Here is an 18002-nt window from a genome sequence, read left to right as displayed (position 1 = left end):
TTGTCTTAATTTTGTGTCTTTGTGGTCGTTCTGCACCTTTGTGTTAATTTTGTGTCTCTTTGTGGTCATTTTGCATTTTTGTGTTAATTTTGTGTCTCTTTGTGGTCGTTCTGCACCTTTGTGTTAATTTTGTGTCTCTTTGTGGTCGTTCTGCACTTTTGTGTTAATTTTGTGTCTTTGTGGTCATTTTGCACTTTTGTGTTAATTTTGTGTCTTTGTGGTCGTTCTGCACCTTTGTGTTAATTTTGTGTCTTTGTGGTCATTTTGCATTTTTGTGTTAATTTTGTGTCTTTGTGGTCGTTCTGCACCTTTGTGTTAATTTTGTGTCTCTTTGTGGTCGTTCTGCACTTTTGTGTTAATTTTGTGTCTTTGTGGTCATTTTGCACTTTTGTGTTAATTTTGTGTCTCTTTGTGGTCGTTCTGCACTTTTGTGTTAATTTTGTGTCTTTGTGGTCATTTTGCACTTTTGTGTTAATTTTGTGTCTTTGTGATTGTTCTGCATCTTTGTTGTAGCAGTTTTGCATCTCTTTGTGGTCCTTCTGCACCTTTGTGTTAATTTTGTGTCTCTTTGTGGTCTTTCTGCACTTTTGCGTTTCTTGGTGGTTGTTCTGCACCTTTTTGTGAATTTCGTGTCTTTTTTGGTTATTTTGCGTCTCTTTGTGGTCGTTTTGCATTTCTGTGTTAATTTTGCGTCTCTTTGTGGTTGTTCTGCACCTTTTTGTGAATTTTGTCTCTTTTTTGTGTGTTTGTGTGTAAAAAAAAAAAATAAATAAAAGATTGTCTCCCCTTCATTGCACCGCCTCCTCTCCTCTCATAAATAACGAACAGTCCCTATGTGTTAATTGTAGTTTAGATAAGAGAGTGGGTAAATATCTCTGGAGCAAGAAACTGCAGAAGCCCCTACAGGCCACGCCCCCTGCTTCAAGCCACGCCCCCTCCTTCAAGTCACGCCCCTCTCCTCCTCTCAGCTGACACCGAGCATCAAACCAGCTGACGGGCTCAGATTTTACCGTTTACCGGCCGGTGTTTCAGCCTCCTCTGTTGTCTCTTCTCCTCTCATTGAACCGTTGGATGTGTTTTTTGCGGGATGCTAACATGTTGTGATTCACCCTGCAAGCGATGAATGAAACGAGCACCGAGGGGACCACCGGACCGGCGGAGGTTCTGCTGACTTCGGGCTGCCGAGCCCCGCTCTACGGGCTGGTCGGAGGATGGAGCCGAGGCTGAGCGGGGATGGCAAGCCGTCCGTGTCCTGGTTCCTCGGCCCTGCCCTCGTCCTCTCCATCCTGGCTGTGTTAGTGAGCTGCCACGGGACGTGCAAGCACCGAGTCCCGTCTCCCGAGGAGGTGAGCCCCGGTGTATCAACCGAGCTAACTCAGCTAGCTGCAGCACTGTGGCAGCGGACGGGATAAGCTAGTTAGCACGTTAGCCGTGATGGCTAATTAACGTATCTTTTATATTGTGTGATAAGATTAACTACTTCACTGTGTCCCTGTATTTCAAATGTATTTTGTACGCCCATTAGAGCTAACCCTGATGTGAAATACTTGTTTCTGACCAACATATTCAGTTAGCTGCCTAAATCAGATTTGCTACACAGTTAGCTGACAAGCTAACAGGCTAACAGGAGGCTACTCATAATGTTTACAGTGCTTACTGACAATAACCATAATATCTGTGTCTGTCAGGGACATTTAAAATAAAATAACTGAGTTAGGAGTTCACCATTCATCATTCATTCATCATTATAAGTGTTCGCCATTAGCCTGTGTTTCCCTAGCAACAACAAAAACTACACTTCCGGCTACATCTCTTCAGAATAAAAGCAAACAACTAAAGTTTAGCACCAAAATGCGTCAAAATGCAGTATGTGGCATGCCTTAGCTGCCCAAATTCATCAAAAATATGTCATCATTTGTTTATAGTACGTCTCCGCCAATTTGAAAATGCAGAGTCAAAGGAAACAGAATAAAAATCTATCAATTTATTGATCAAGTATGTGTGCACACAGTGAATCTGACTCCAGTTTCAAGTTTATCTCAATGTGTATTCACAGAAACAGACATGCAGTTAAAACGAGGACAAAAAAGCTAAACAATGGCAAAACTGTGTGCAACACATGGCCTCTGTGTGCCATGGTGCATTGAGATTTATTACCAACTGTAAGCCTGTAACTCATCACTGTACCCTGTCTGGCCAGGTTGGCTGGCTCTCTTTACAATTTCATCGACTTTTTCATTGGCGTTCTCTTTTATACAAAGCTTTTCTTGGCCTACAGCCAGTATATTTATGTGTGTACATTAAGCAGAGAATTGAAAATGCCTCTGTTCTCTGTTCACAGAGCATGTTTCTATTGTCTGTACTGAGGGTACGTACAGAGTTTTGTAAGTGAGCTTTGTGTATGCTGCTCTTTATATGTGGAATCTTCTGCAGAAGGACTAGGTGTACTCAGTGGTTCCTCTCAGCTGTTTTAAAGCACTGCTGCAGGATTTTTGTACACAATCTTCTATGTGCGGATGTCAAAGTCTTTGTAATTGTGTAGTTGCCCTTTTTGCGTTTTTATGGTTCATTTCTAGTATATATTAACATACTTTTTGGCTTTCCTTATAGTGTTCTTATTTTGTGTTTTATACTGCTTGTTTGAAAGCTTTGAATTTTTAATCAGTATTTTTGTTCTCTGTTTTTTGTCTGTAACTTTGTGTCGTTGCCTGTCTCGGCCAGTACACTCTTGAAAAAGACATTTTTATTCCCGAGGTTTTTCTGGTTAAATAAATAAATGAATTGAATTTTTCATGTGTTGTATATCAACGGAAATGTGCAACTATTTTAAACTGTTTTCGTAAGGATTCATTGGGTGCTGTGAATTCGACAGACAGAGAGGTGGTTGTGTGCACTTCTCATTGTCTACTTAGGCCGGATGCAGGACAACAGATTTTTTAAAAGTGCACAATGGCTAATAGTTGCCAAAAAGGTTTTATTTAACTGAAAAACAAAACGCTGAAGTCATTATTCATGCATTTCCTGAAAGGACTGGATGCATGCTCATGATAAAACACCTTATCTGTGCTGGAAGCAATCTAAAAAATAGTCAGGGTACTTCCACAGAATATATCTCAAAGGTATTTTAATCATTTGTAGATTATTTGTTGTAAAACATACATTACTGAAAGAAATAAAGAACGAATAAGAATTTTATCATTCTTTAACAGGCCAAACTTAAGCAGGGTCAACTGAATAACAGAGACAACTCTCTACAGCATCCTCTACACTGATCTTACCGTTAGTTAATTAGTTAAGAACATTTCAACCTTCATGGAGGAGGATTTATTACAGGACTGCTTTAGTTTTAGCTGAGTGTACCTAATAAACTGGCAGTTGAGTGTATTTTGCTGTTGGTGTGTAAAATCACTTGTACAGATTATATTCATATTATCCATCCTGAACCTGGAATGCTTCGTAAATGTATAAAACACTTGATGTGAATGTGTGCAGTTTATCATTTCTCTGTGCTTCTTTCAGGTTGTCCATCATGTGTACTTGAAGCCTGAGCGTCTGACGAAGAGAAGCTCCCCTGACGACCTCCAACTGAAGATAAAGATCATCTACGACTACAGCGTTGACCAGTAAGTCCTGCAGCAGATCACAATGATGTTAAAGCTGCAGTCCGAGATTTGAGAGTTTAGGGACCAATTTTTTTCCCACTCCGTGACTACAGTATTAAAGTGTAGGTGACGGGATGTTCTCTGTCTCCACAGGCTTCCTGCAGACAAGAGGAGACTGGTAAAGGTGAGGAGCACTTGACATCTTAGGCCCTGATTACACAACAAGTGTTTCAGCAGCTGAAGGCAGGTTTTTTTTTTTTCGTGTCTTTCATTACTGCGCTCTAGGTGCCTGGTGTTTTTGCTGGAGCGCTCTGAATTCCTCAAGTTGAAAAAAAATCAACTCAGAGCGCAAAAGCGCCCTACGTCATCTCCGTTTTTTTTTTTTTGTTTGTTTGTTTTTTCCGCATTGTCCAATCGGATGATTTGAGAGGCGGACCTTCTGTGGTGGTCAGAACAAGTTGGCAGCGGTTGCTGGATACCCAGAGCTTTAGAGAAGACTTTACAAACAGCAGTTATCACCATCTTAATAGAAAACAGCAGGCTTGGAAGCAGATAAGCGCAGGGTTAGGGTCTCATGTACCCACACAGATCTCTGTTTATCTGCTGACAGCCTCTCACCCTCAACCAGAGCTACAGACAGTACCCTCTGCCTCAACATGTCAGGAACTACTAGACACTGATTACTGTGAAATAAATAAAATAAAGAAAATAATCAATAAACGGTAGACTGATTACACAGGAAGGTTAGGTTATTAGGGTAGTTAAAGTTTTCTCATTGGCAGCATCTAGTGACCGTCAAAGGAACTGCAGCTCAAAGCACATCAGTGGTTTCTGTTGGCTCATTGTGATTGTTGGTTGCCTCCTGCTTTGGGCTCTTTGTACTGACCTGCAGGAGTTGAAGCTCTTACCTTGCTGCAGTGATGCTGAATCGACTTAAACTGTGTTTCCTCCTCAGGATAAGCTGTTTCCTCAGGCCATCGATTACCTGCAGAGAGCCTTCAGTGTGAGGCGCAGGGTGGGTCCTGTGCTGCTCAGCAGGTACGTGGCCTGTCCCATCATGATGTTTAAATCTCTAACACAAACTCTTATGAACAGATTTGTTCTTAAAGGTTTGAGAAAGGCTTAATTTGTCGTCTGAAGAAGCTGATCAGTTAAGTGCTTTTTGTCTCTGTCATCTCAGACAATGTGCAACCAACCAGTACCTGAGGAAGAGAGATGACCCTCATCGCTACTGCCAGGACGCCTGTGCAGACGTCACCCGGTGTGGCCCTGTCGTCGTACCTCAGCACCACCTGCAGGTCAGGAAGCACCACAGATGATGGATAATGCAATTATTAAAACAGCCTTCTCTGAGCTTTAAAGAACAAAATTCCAAGTTGTTACGCTGTGGACATAACAACATTTTAGGCCAACTATTCATAGCTGTGGGAGTGATTTTGAGTTTTTTGTGCCCTCTGGTGGTTTAAAGTCACAAAGTGCTACACATTTAAAAACAATAGAAAGAACTGGACATCATCATGGGTCAGTTTCAATATAACTGACTCAAGCATAGCATATACAGAGAGAACAAAAATGGACCTAAGATGGATCCCTGTGGGACACCACAGGAAAAAAAAAGGGCACAGCCGAAGATCTGCAGATGGAGTGTTTTCTGAACCAGTGAAGTTTTTTAATGCTAAACCATTTTAAGGGGTGCTCAATGATGACGGAGTGATCCATATTCTCAAAAGCAGATCTGGGATTATGGAGGATTGAGTGATCTTTAATTGAAGAACAACAAAAGGAAAAACACTAAAATGAGGAGGCAGGATTAGATGGACTGATGAGGGAGGGACGGGCAGTGTGGAAGGTTGAAAGGATAAAAGAAGGCTATTGTCAGGGTGGTAATCTCATTATGGTTATTGTAGATGCTGAGCAGGAGCTAACAATAGTGCCTCGACCTCTCCTGCTGCTGTCTGCTTTTACTGCTGAACATGTGAGGCTCAAAGTCCAAAATCTGAAGGTAAAACTTCACCTCAGAAAGGATGAATACATGCAGAGTTTGTTGAAAATGTAACTTATGCTTTATAATGTGTAAAAGGTTTGTCTGTCCCTCTGCAGAGGAGTTTTATCTTCAAATTTGGGTCTGTTAATAAAAACACTCAAAAACCAACAGGACATCAAACAGGTTACCTTAGGGCAAACAGACTGAATCAGAAAGGTTGACAGGAAGATATGACTGTGCAACATCTGCATAGAAATGGCACATTTACATTATGTCCATTAATTACATGACTTACTTTGATACTTTCCCTGTGTCTTTGCTCACTCTTGTCATGTGTATTTCCCCCTTAGCAATGCAAGGTGTGCAGTGAGTCAGGGAAGTCCTGTGGCCCCCTGGGGCCCCCAGATGGCCCCGGAGTGGAAGGGTCCGACTTTGTGCTCTACGTCAGCGGCATCACCACAGAGCGCTGTGGGCAGGAGAACATAGTGGCCTACGCTGCTTACTGCCAGCTGGAAGCAGAGCTGGACAGGTGGGGAGGACGCCATCATGGCATTTGTTCATGTTCATGTTTCTTCAGTAAATTTGGTGATGTACTGTAGCTGATTGTAGCCTGAAATGTTTTTTTCGATGTTCCACTTCTGGTTTTGTCTTTAAACTTTAAACATAAAACCTTTGGGACAAAAAAAACTATGAGAATCAGATGGTTGACAGAAAGGTAAAACTTTTCATATAGAAATGAATGTGAGGCTTATTACTGTTGTGGACAAACTGTCCTGTAACCTTCCCTGTGATTCCCACCTGTGTGACCTCAGACCTATAGCAGGCTATGCCAATCTGTGCCCTGCGATGATCTCCTCTCAGCCTCAGGAGTTTGAAGGGATGCTGTCTACAGTCAAACATGAGATCATCCACGCTCTGGTCAGTACAACAACATGTTTTGTGTACTTCATGGTGTGAAGTATTTTCAGCCGAACCATGACAGATAACACTGGATTGTTTTAAACAGAGATCTGTAATCCTCACTGGATTTTAGGAGCTTTGTTTACACTTTGTGCAGCTTCATAGAGACAAAGAACGGTCTCACCTGAGAGGGTTAGTTGGTGAACCACTGTAGCTAATGAGCTAACTGCTAACATGCTAGCTATCTATTCTTTTTACTGTTTTTATTTTCTCTGTACTGGACTGCTTATTTTTTCTGACATTTAATTCTCTGGATTGTTCAACTTTTCTTCAGTTAAGAGTTTATAAAGGGGACAGTTCGTTATTCACCAACAGTGTGATTTTGTCTGTGTGTGCTGTTTCTCTTCTGACCACCAGGGGTTCTCAGCTGGTCTGTTTGCCTTCTACCACGATGACGAGGGCAAACCTCTGACTCCTCGATTCACCAGCGGCCTGCCCGCCTTCAACGAGAGGTGAAGACACTTTGTGTTTCAAGATCTTCATTGTAGTGTGCACACTAATCGGGTTGCAGCGCAAATTGATTAAAAAAAAAAAAGATTTGCAGCGAGACGAGTTGAAACAGGCGACTTCTAAAAATCCGCTGGTTCACACCAAGTCAACGAGGTGAGACGGTGTATCATCTCTAGTCAGCAACTCTGTACTTCTGTTCTGATTTGCAGCTTTTCAGACGTATTTTGTGGCTGAATATAATTTGTAGCTTCTTAAAATCTGGATGAGGATAGTGATAGTGAGATGCTGGCTACAGTGATGAAACAAAACCAGCATCAGATGGACTGTATTCAAAACAATACGCCACAATAATATAAATAACCAGCGCCAATTCATCAGTCAATGAGAATGTGTGTGGGCGGGGCATAAGCACATACAGAGAGCAACGTCTGACACTGGCACACTGTGAGAACGGTAACAGAGGGCTCGGTGGGGACGGAGCACCTGCTGCAGCAAGCGAATACGCCGTCTGTGGTCATTTTCACTACAAGCTGACTGGCTGTTGAAACAGTTGACGTGCTTTACGTTCTAAAACCAGCTGCTGGCGATTTGACCAGCTGAGTTACAGATGATGTCATTAGCCGGCTTGAGTCGAGCTCAGACCTGCCAGTTCACACTGCTGCTACTTTTCTCTGCAACGCTCAGCAGTTACACCTCATCGCAAATCTTTGAACCTGTGTGTGTGTGTGTGTGTGTGTGTGTGTGTGTGTGTGTGTGTGTGTGTCAGCCTGGGTCTGTACCAGTGGAGTGAGGCGGTGATCAGGAGGGTCAGCAGGCTGTGGGACATCAGAGGAGGAGTGATGGTCCGACACCAAGTCCACGTCCTCGTCACTCCCCGAGTCGTGGTGAGAAACATGTTGTGTCAGTTGTCTTCACTAGAGTAATAACCCTAAAGTCCCACTACATGCAGAAATGTATTTTTTTTTCTTGGTTCCAGGAGGAGGCGAGGAGACATTTTAACTGTCCCATCTTGGAGGGGATGGAGCTGGAGAACCAGGGAGGGACAGGGACTGAGCTGAACCACTGGGAGAAGAGACTGCTGGAGGTAAACACACACGTCTCTGTCTCTCTCTCTGTGGGACTGTAGTTCATGTTTCCTCCTTGTGTTCATCATCACCTTCTGTTGGTCCCTCAGAACGAGGCGATGACGGGCTCCCACACTCAGAACCGGGTGTTTTCTCGGCTGACGCTGGCCATCATGGAGGACAGCGGCTGGTACCGAGCCAACTACAGCCTGGCCCAGAGGTTGGACTGGGGCCGCGGCCTCGGCTGTGACTTCGTCATGAAGAGCTGCAAGTTCTGGATGGACCGACAGAGACAGAGGTCACATTCATACTCAGAATAATAACTCTCATGATCACAAAGAATATTCACTTGTTTTAAAGCTCACAGCTCCAGTCAGACTCTTTAAAGTACAGATGTCCCGGTCAGGTGTTTTTGAACTTTGAATTCTTTAATTTAATCATAATAATAATACATTGGATTAATATAGCCCTTTTCTGGACACTCAAAGAATCTGAATATGAAATGTTTGTGTGGTGTTTGTTGGTGCAGACGACACTCTGTGACTCCGTACTGTGACACAGTGAGAGCGTCTCCTCTGCAGCTGACCTGCAGACAGGACCAGCTGGCTGTGGCCGTCTGCAACCTGCAGAAGTACCCACAGGAGCTGCCGCTGGAGTACCAGGTACACACACAAACACACACACACACCCAATACAAGGAAAAGTTTCTTTCTGGCACCAAAACATGCAGAACCCCCAAAGCCTCAGATCCTGCAGATGGCTGATGTTGGCTGGATTTGTATTGTTCCATTTTGCCTTGTCACCCATGATTGTTTTTTAGGGCTGCCCGCGACTAAGAATATTCCTAGTTGACCCGTAGTCATCATTTAGGGCCACTAGCCAACTAGTCACCCGCATGAGCTGGGACTAGTGAATGTTTGAAATTCTTTCCAGAGAAAATGACGATTGATCGATTACAAAATTAGCTGCTGATTTAATTATCTAGAGGAATCTGTGAATTGTTTCAGCTCCACTGTGACGTACTCAGTGCTCTGTAAACTTGACTACTACTCTACTGCCTGTTGATACACTGTGTGTGCTTCTGTGTGTGTGTGTCAGTACTTTGAGAGGATCCCTGAGGTGTCCTCGGATGAGCTGTCGATGTTCGGCGGCGCCGTGGAGATCGCTGACTTCTGTCCCTTCAGTCAGGAGTTCAGTTGGCACCTGAGCGGAGAGTATCAGAGGAACTCGTACTGCAGAGTGTCAGAGAACCAGCCAGGTGACCGTCACAGTCACACCACTGTTACTATGGTTACCACTAACACCATGTCATTTAGGTGTCAGTGAGCTCGACTTGAACTGTTTCATCTGGTGTGTTGTCCGGCCATGTTTAAAGGAAACAGGGTTTGTAACTGAGCTGACACGCTCCATTATAAAGTTAAATAATCATTTAAATATTATTTAGACAGCAGGAAGGAAGAAGTTGGGCCGAAGCATACTGACATCATCACTGTCAACATCATCAGTCTAACTGAGAGCTCAGAGGAGAATTGTGGAGGAATTTCTCAGTAAAATCTGTATGAACAGTGAAATATTTCTGTGTGTGTGTGTTCAGACTGGTGGAGGAACTACGGAGCAGAGCAGTATGGACCGGACTCTGTGTGTCTGTACCAGAAGTCCGCCTTTGTGATGGAGCAGTGTACCAGGAAGATGACGTACCCTGACTGGGGCTCCGGATGCTACAAGGTGTGTTCATACAAGTTTTCTCTACGTCTGATGTTTTTCTATATCATCAGACTGCGTCCACTCGGAGCTGTGTGAGTTTTAAAATGCTGTCGTGGTCTCCAGGTGTGGTGCTCGGCTCAGGGCCTGACGGTGTTCGTTCAGGATCGCTCCTTCGTCTGCGTCCGGAAAGGTCAGCTGCTGAGCGTCAGCGTGCGAGTCAACGACTGGGTTTACAACGGCGTCCTGATCTGCCCCGCCTGCACCGACTTCTGTGACAACTGCCCCCTCCCACACCAGCTCCCGCCCATCAACTCCTCCAGGAGTCACCCCATTGGTCAGTTCCACCGTCCTCTTGTTACAGCGGTGCACACAAAGTGTTCAGATGATGCTTTGATAGGTTTTTTCTTATTGGTGGTCATCAGCAGGTTAATGAAGCCAGGATTTTCTCAACACACTGTCGGCAAGGCAGTAATGATTGTGTTAAGTGGCTAATGGGCGTGTAGCTACTTCCATGTTTCAGATGATTCGTCACATTTGTAGTCGACCAATGAAGATGAGTTTACATCAGTGAAATCTTTCAGACTAATGATCTTTTTGGTCGACTATCAGGGGGCAGCCCTACTAATTAATTGATCTGTGTGGGTACATGAGACCCTAAAAAAGAGGCTGGATCATGGGGAGTACCACCAGTTGGTCCAGGAGCTTCTCCTCCATGATGGACGTTTACAGGCATATTGTCGGATGACTCGGGCAGTTTGACAACCTGCTGTCTATCGTCGGGCCGTATAGCTCTGGGTATCCAGCAACTGCTACCACCAGTTTTTCCTCCATTGTTTACCAACTGTAAACTTGTTGTCATGACCACCACAGAAGGCCCGCCTCTCAAATTATCTGATTGGTCAATGGGGAAAAACTGGAGATGACATGGGGAACTTTTCCATTTTGAGTTGAAGTTTTTTCAATATTCAGCTTTGGTTGAATAAAATGAGTTTTGTTCACGTTTATGTGATTCTGTTTGTTTGTTTCAGACCCGTGCTCCAGCTCTCCAGGTCTGGCCATCACTCTGTGGCTCCTGCTGCTCAACCTGCTCCCCCTGGTGGCTGGACTGCTGCTCTGCCACTGCAGCTGATAAAACACACTTAACACACACTAAACAATGAGGTAGCTTAACACTCATCTGGAGTCCTCTGAGGATCTGGACCACACATCTTTTATTTCCTCACTCTGTCCTTTTCCTTCTCCTCCCTGTTTCCTTCCTCTCTCTTTCATTCCTACTGTGAGTTCTTCTTCTTTGTTTCCTCCATCTTTCCCTCCTCAGGACCTCCTCTCCTTCATTCCTCAGCTCATCTCATCTCTAACTCTGTCAGGGATCTTTCTGCTGATCATGACTGGATGATATCGGTCTTTTTATCAGCTCGTGTTGCAGCTGGTTCGACAGCTCTCCTTCAGCTCCCGATCATCCTGCTTCATCACAGCCAGTTTTATTCCTTCGCGCTGCAGTGACAGAGGATCAGAAGATCTGTCCTCTAGTGATCTTTCCTTGCTTGAATACATGTGAGGATGAAGAGGAGCTCCAGCTGCCTGCCGTCTGCAGGCTAACACTAAAGCGTGTTTGTGCACCCGGACGCTTTTAAAGTTACAAACACTTTTTTTTAAAACATCAGACTTTTAAGCTGAAAGGTTAGCGTGCTTCCTCTGAATGAGATGTGTGCAGTGTGGTGCCCTCCGCTGGCAGCAGGAGGTAACTGCTCAACTTTTTAAAGTTCAAACCAGAACACTTGTAAATATAAATACGACTCTTTCCTAAGATGCACTCCTGTTTTTAGAGGCAGGTGACGGAGAAGGTGTCGCCTGAGTTTCATTCCCTCTTTTGTTTTGAGCAGATTTGCAACATTGTGTGAATTTAGGGACGAAGAGTCGAGTGTGTTTCAGTTGAAGACGCGAAGAAGACGCATTCAGTTTCCTACATGACAAACAGCAGGTGCTGTTGGGGGTCAGAGGTCATAGCGAATGTGTGAACACACAAAGTTAAAGTGACAGAGATGCTCTCTTCGCTTTTTCAGTCAGACAAATAAACCAAGTTAACTCACAAAACGTAAAGAAAGGGACTTAATTTTCTTACTCAACAGAAAATACAACCAACAGCTCATCTTTCCCCTCCATCACTTTGCTTTAGACCTCATGTGAGAGTGCTGCTTTAGTGACACGTCGTTGGCAGCTGTAGTAATATTTTTTAGTTTGGGTCCCACAACAGGACACGTGCTGCTGAGGGTGTTTTATTTTTTATTTTACTAACTTTTGTGAATGAAGCAGAGCGGAGTATGGAGCCTTACAGAGCATTATGTTGGTGTTGATATTATCACAGATGATCAGGCGGTTCTTGAAACGAGCCGATCGTGTCAGGTTTTTGCAGTGAAGAGAGTTTAGTGAATCTGACTTGAAACATTTGTGCGAAAAAGTCTCAGTGTCCTCGCCTCTGCCGTCTCCCTCTCATCTTCAGACTAAAAGTAAATCTTGTTTTTGGCAACTATAAAATAAAGCAAACTGACGTCGTATTTGGGACAACTCCCAACGGATTCTGACTCCAGGATTTTTGTTTCAGATCTTAAATCATGATTGTTTGTAGAGGTGCACCGATCCAGCTTTTTCAGTTTCAATACCGATCCCGATGCTGTGGCTTTGAGTATCAGCCGATACCCGATACTGATCAGATACCATGGTTGACCTAAAAAGCGATATACCTTTACATGTAGAACAGAAAAGACTGGAGGCATCAGGCATTGATGACTGCACAGTCCCTTCCTGAGATAAAATGAAACAAGATGAAACAGATTAATGCAATGATGAACTATTTCTTTATAACAAAAATAAACAATTGTGCAACAGCATTTGAAATAGTGTGAAATACCTCCACACAGCAGACTCTCTCCTTCGCTCCATGACGTATGACGTAGCTCACATCGCAATAGATTTAAAGGGAAAGGATCGCCTCAGGTATAGGTTGCATTTTCCAATACCCGATCCATCTATTTTGATGATGTCGGGGCTGATATTCGATCCAGATATCGGTTCGGTGCATCCCTAATTGTTAGCTTAGTCTGCACAAGACTATAATATACCGACAACAGACCGAAGTCAGTACATGAACACAACACAGAGATTAACAGCAGATTATTCACCTCCTGTTTGTAGAGAATACTTCGAACAAATGGACACAGAGCAGAGAACAAACACCTTGTCCAGACTGGACGTGATGTGAACGAGCACATGTGAACTTCAGGGGTCTCGTTTGTGAATGTACGCACAAAACGAGGCCTGAAAGAGGCGTATGCCACTTCCCATGTAAAAGTAGTGATCTATAAAAACAGACTTGATGGGAGAAACTTTGACCCATGCCGACGAACATTTTGGAGATGGGGAAATTTGCGATGCAGATGGCGAGGTGGAAGCCTGATCGTAGAAGCAGTAGAATATTTTACGCTGCGCGCCATTTTAGTATGGCTCCCAAGCATTGATTTATAAATGAGACATCAGATAGTTTCAGTTTTTCCCGCTGAAGATAACACTGCTCTGTGTGTCAGTGAACAGGCTGAGGTACGTGTCACTGAGGGCTGAACACGTAATGCAAATTTTATTGTAATTGTCTGACTGCAGCTTTCAAATCCCAGGAGATGTAATATGTGTTAAAAGTGTGTCAAAATACCATCTTAAATTAAATAATGTCATGCTGCAGAGACATCCTGACCTACTCATCATATCCTTTGTTTGGCAGAGAAAATCACATCATAATAATCTTAATGTTTTTCAGAGAAAATGTGAATAATGATTTGAATATAATCATCCCCATTAACACTGCCAATCATATCCCAACTGTAATAACAGCAAATATTATTTTTTTCAACGTTCGCTGCTCCTCCATCAGTCAGAATCAGCGCTGATGTTTCTGTTTCCCTCCAGTCAGCAGTCAACATGGATCAACGGAGCCATTTATAATGTTGAGGAGCAGCACATCTTAAATATCACACAGCACTTTCTTTGACAGTTAATATTACTCCTCATGACAGGCGATGAAACTGTAAACACAGATCACTACAATTAATCAAACTCAAGAACACCACCAGAGTTATGATTAAATAACTGAGACACAAACTCATTTGCAGACGGAGAGAACACAATAAAAATCTCATCCTGTCCTCACACTGCAACATTGCGTGTAGTATATGTGGACAGTTGTTTGCTCTTCATCCTCCAGAGTTCATTTGCTTGTTGTACGTTAGGAAGAGGTGAAACATTGACACACAGAAGAGGAAGAATAAGCCATGTACCTGTCAGCTGTCAGTCACCAAGAGCTGTCAGCTGTCAGTCAGTGAAAAACCTGAACAAGCCATAGCATGATGATGATGATGATGATGATGATGAAGGGGTAAAGCTGAAACATTAGTCACAGCAGTTCACTCAGTGCTGCCACTGTTGGTCAGAAGCTGTACTGCAACATCTCACTGATGGGTCCTCAGCTCAAATGTTTTTCGCAGTATGGTGAAGACGCGACCCGCCTGCTCTGCCTTTCTCAGCCTCTGATTGGCTTAAGCTGGAAATGTGTGTCAAAGGCCGTCCCCAGCACACACCAGAAGCGTCATACTGCAGCTTGTCAACAGTCGACCTCACAAAGTTGTTGTTACTGAAAGATCTGAACCTCTTCCACCTCTACGTTAGCTTAAACTCATGTGTGGACAAGCACTAATTAAACTTGGTTTCTCACCTGAAGAGCCGAACTCCAGAGCGATGACTCGCCAAGAAGTATCTTTTAGGCCATTGTCTTTATAATGATGGGATTGTGGGTCATTAAAGGAAATGGCCACTTTAGAATGAAAACACAGACAGTACTTACTGACCCTCACGCCAACAAGAAGACCAGTGTAGTTTTTTAATCCACAAAACTCGTTCGGGGTATTGGAGGATAACAGCTAGCTGGAATAACAGCTACACTTGAAGTGCATGGAACCCACATTTTGAAAATGTAATAAAACTCCGCTAATGCATTTCAAAAACGTCGTAATCCGAGTGCCCTGACGATGCAGCATGCAAACGTGACTTAAAAAGACGTAATTTACTCCACTTTTACGGCATCATTTCTCACCGTGGTCAGTTAGCCTGCCCTGCATGCTTGCTGTGTTTACATGGCAACTCGCGCTAGACTCGAGAACTAGCACCACCACTAGCCATCAGCTAGTCTCACGCAAGTTGCCATGTAAACACAGCAAGCATGCAGGGCAGGCTAACTGACCACGGTGAGAAATGATGTGGAGTAAATTACGTCTTTTCAAGTCACGTTTGCATGCTGCGTCTTCAGGGCACTCGGATTACGACGGACGAGCCGTTCTGACGTTTTTGAAATGCATTAGCGGAGTTTTATTACATTTTCAAAATGTGGGTTCCATGCACTTCAAGTGTAGCTGTTATTCCAGCTAGCTGTTATCCTCCGATACCCCGAACAAGTTTTGTGGATTAAAAAACTACACTGGACTTCTTGTCGGCGTGAGGGTCAGTAAGTACTGTCTGTGTTTTCATGTAGGCGACTTCAAAGAGTGGTCTTTACAAGTGCAGTCCATTGACCACAGGAGCAGAGAAAAAGAGCTGGTGTGTACAAGCAGAGAGCAGGTGGGGGAAAATGCATTTAATGCCGGGGGGCGGTGAGGCTGGAAATAGGACAGTGGCGTGAAGTGCCAACATGCGTCTAGCCGCCACAGGTGTAGGGTTGTACATTGTATTTTGTGCTTTGGCTCTGACCCTGACATTCTTACCCTCACCAATCCCACTCCTCTTTCCTAAACGTAACCACCCAACCAACAAAGGCAACAAGTGCTAGCCAATCAGAGGAGAGTAGGATGGGTCACACCTTCGCTATCCTAGCAGCACTGAGCAAACACCTGTGACGAGGTTAATGAATGCGTGAGCTGCTGCAGTGTCCTGACATCGTCAGCTGGACGTTAGTTCATAAAAAGCTTTTTTTAAAGTTTTAAAACTTCAAACCTGAGTGATCAAAACCAAATCGATCAATCGAACTCAAGTTTGTTTGCCCCTCTTCTTCAACGTTTGCTTTACTTCCTGGATTTTTCCCACATGGAAATTCTGACCAATCAAGAGCAGCTTTCTCACACAAGGCATTTGATCTGGTCCTCTTGTAAATGCTGCCGTGAGAACACGAACCAATTCTAGGCAATTATGCAACTTTGGAACAACATGAGTCCCTGATTCAGACCGAAGGAGACGACTCTAGGGCTGACAGCACCCTAACAGTCATCATCATCCAACAGCATCATGGGAAACCTTCGCCCCAGTGACACACGCTGTGGTTCCCAGTTACTGTCCCTCAAACATGTCGGTGCTGCTGTGAATTTAGGAAACTTCACTGAGAGAACAGGAGTGTGACGGTGCTTCATGTCAGGAAGGTTCAGGTGAAACTTTTCATTACAGGCAGATGAAGGATTGAGGAGCTGAGAGTGAAACCATGACTCAGCATGTTTTTGTAGCTTCAGTTTAACTCTTTAATGTCTTTGTTAGTGAAACCAAATGAAACCTGTCGTCATGTTTTATTAATGTACTGTGTGATGGAGGGATGGGAGCTTTCTGTGGAGAACGACAGACGCTGTGTTTGGTTGGAATGAAACTCTTCTGTTCTTTAGTGTAGCTGAGTCATGTTATATTTAAAGAAGAAACACTGAGGCAGAGGAGTGGGCCTTAACGATGAAGGACTTCTGTTTGAAACACTGACAGACTTTAGTTTTTATGTATTTATTAAAATCTGTGACTCACTGACGCGTCAACAGGAAGAACAAAACAAACAGCTGGATTTTGTTGTTGTTTACAGAGGGAAGTATTATTTATATTGTGTAACTCATGCACTGTAGAGCTTTGTGTCAGTCCTGTGCAGTAGATCTGACCTCAGACCAGTTCTTATTCCTTTAAAGGGGCATTTCACCTCAAACTGAGCGTCAGCTGGTTGTTTGGCTTCAGGACGTTCTGTTGATGCTTGTTTGTTTTTTTAAGTCTGTTTCCATGGAGACATCAGAGGGTTTCCTGTTGATCTGCTGCAGAGACGTTTTGCTTTCTTCATCTGATGTTTAATTTATTTTTGTTTTTTAGAAAAAGGGCTGCTTTTTAAGACAAATCATGACTGAGACGTTTGTCAGAATAAATGCTGTCTGTTCCCCAGAGACGTCGTCGACTGTCCTGTGTCTGACTCTGAAATTATTGTGTTGCAGAAGTTATTAAACCACAGCTCGTTAGATTTAAACGTTTACAGATGAACTTAAATTTATCGATTATGTTAAAGCATTTTCTATGAAATCACGCTGTGAACTTGTGACAACGTTCTTTGATAGTTTTTTGTTTAAAATAAATAAAAACAGGTTTATTTTGATGTTTATAATTAAAGTCTGGAGCTGAACAGTTTCTCACTCTGAGACTAAAATCCTCCCTCCTTGTCTTACACTTTTCTTTCCCTCCCTCCTTTCCATCCGTCTATCCCTTCTTTCTTTCCTTTCCTTCTGTTCCTTTCTTCACTTCCACCTTTCCCCCTTTTCCTTCCCACCTTCCTCCCTCACCTTCCTTACCCTTTCTCCCACTTTTCATTTGCTCCATTTTTATTTACTTTTCCTCCTTCTTTACCTTCCTTTTCTTTCTTCCTTTTTTACCTTGCTTTTTCTTCCCTCCCTCCTCCCATTGTCTTCCATCCCTCCCACCATTCCTTCATTCTTTCCATTTTTCTTTACTTTTCTCCCCCCTCCTTCCTTGTCTTCCTTTCTTGTCTTCCCCTTCACCCTTTTCTTTCTTCCCTTTCTACCCTGCCTTTTCTTCCTTCCCCTCTTCCTTGCCTTTTTCCTTCCTTCCCTACCTCCTTTCCCTTTCTTCCTTCCCTCCTTTTAAAGTAAAACAAAACTGAAAGCTTCCTGTAATAACACATTTCACGAGAGAATGTTTCTGACTTCTGGAGGAAACTTTAATATAATGATGTTTTTGTTTTGTTTTTTTAATAATAATGATTATTGCAAAGTGCTGTTACAGATTCAAACCTATAATTTAAAGATCATCATATTTATTTGTTACAGATACAAGTTGCTCTGTTACGGCTGCAGTGTTCAGCGGCCATATTTCCCACGTCTCCCGGCTGCACCTGAACTGCTCATTCTGTCCACGTTAACAACAGCTGCTGATCTTAATTAGACGACTTTAATAAAG

At 43.4% G+C, this 18002-nt stretch overlaps 1 protein-coding gene across 2 annotated transcripts; it reads left to right on the top strand.

The window, feature by feature from the left end:
* Positions 1–969: 969 nt before the first annotated feature.
* On the top strand, positions 970–17960 carry lmln (leishmanolysin-like (metallopeptidase M8 family)). 2 transcript variants are annotated; one of them, XM_049594343.1, is made up of 17 exons: positions 989–1346; positions 3520–3623; positions 3756–3786; positions 4558–4640; positions 4783–4900; positions 5937–6115; positions 6399–6504; positions 6904–6998; positions 7763–7880; positions 7973–8080; positions 8171–8358; positions 8590–8722; positions 9159–9318; positions 9655–9785; positions 9888–10098; positions 10793–10925; positions 17873–17960. In XM_049594343.1, exons 1-16 carry the CDS (start codon positions 1212–1214, stop codon positions 10891–10893), a joined length of 2001 nt encoding a protein of 666 aa, XP_049450300.1. In that variant the 5' UTR covers positions 989–1211; the 3' UTR covers positions 10894–10925; positions 17873–17960. The 2 variants fall into 2 exon arrangements, with proteins under 2 accessions (XP_049450299.1, XP_049450300.1); XM_049594342.1 differs by lacking the exon at positions 17873–17960 and having other exon boundaries at positions 970–1346; positions 10793–14662.
* Positions 17961–18002: the final 42 nt, after the last annotated feature.

The sequence above is a fragment of the Epinephelus fuscoguttatus genome, linkage group LG13 (genome assembly GCF_011397635.1).
Source record: "Epinephelus fuscoguttatus linkage group LG13, E.fuscoguttatus.final_Chr_v1".
Classification (NCBI taxonomy): domain Eukaryota; kingdom Metazoa; phylum Chordata; class Actinopteri; order Perciformes; family Serranidae; genus Epinephelus; species Epinephelus fuscoguttatus.
This window is presented reverse-complemented; position numbering and strand designations above follow the sequence as displayed.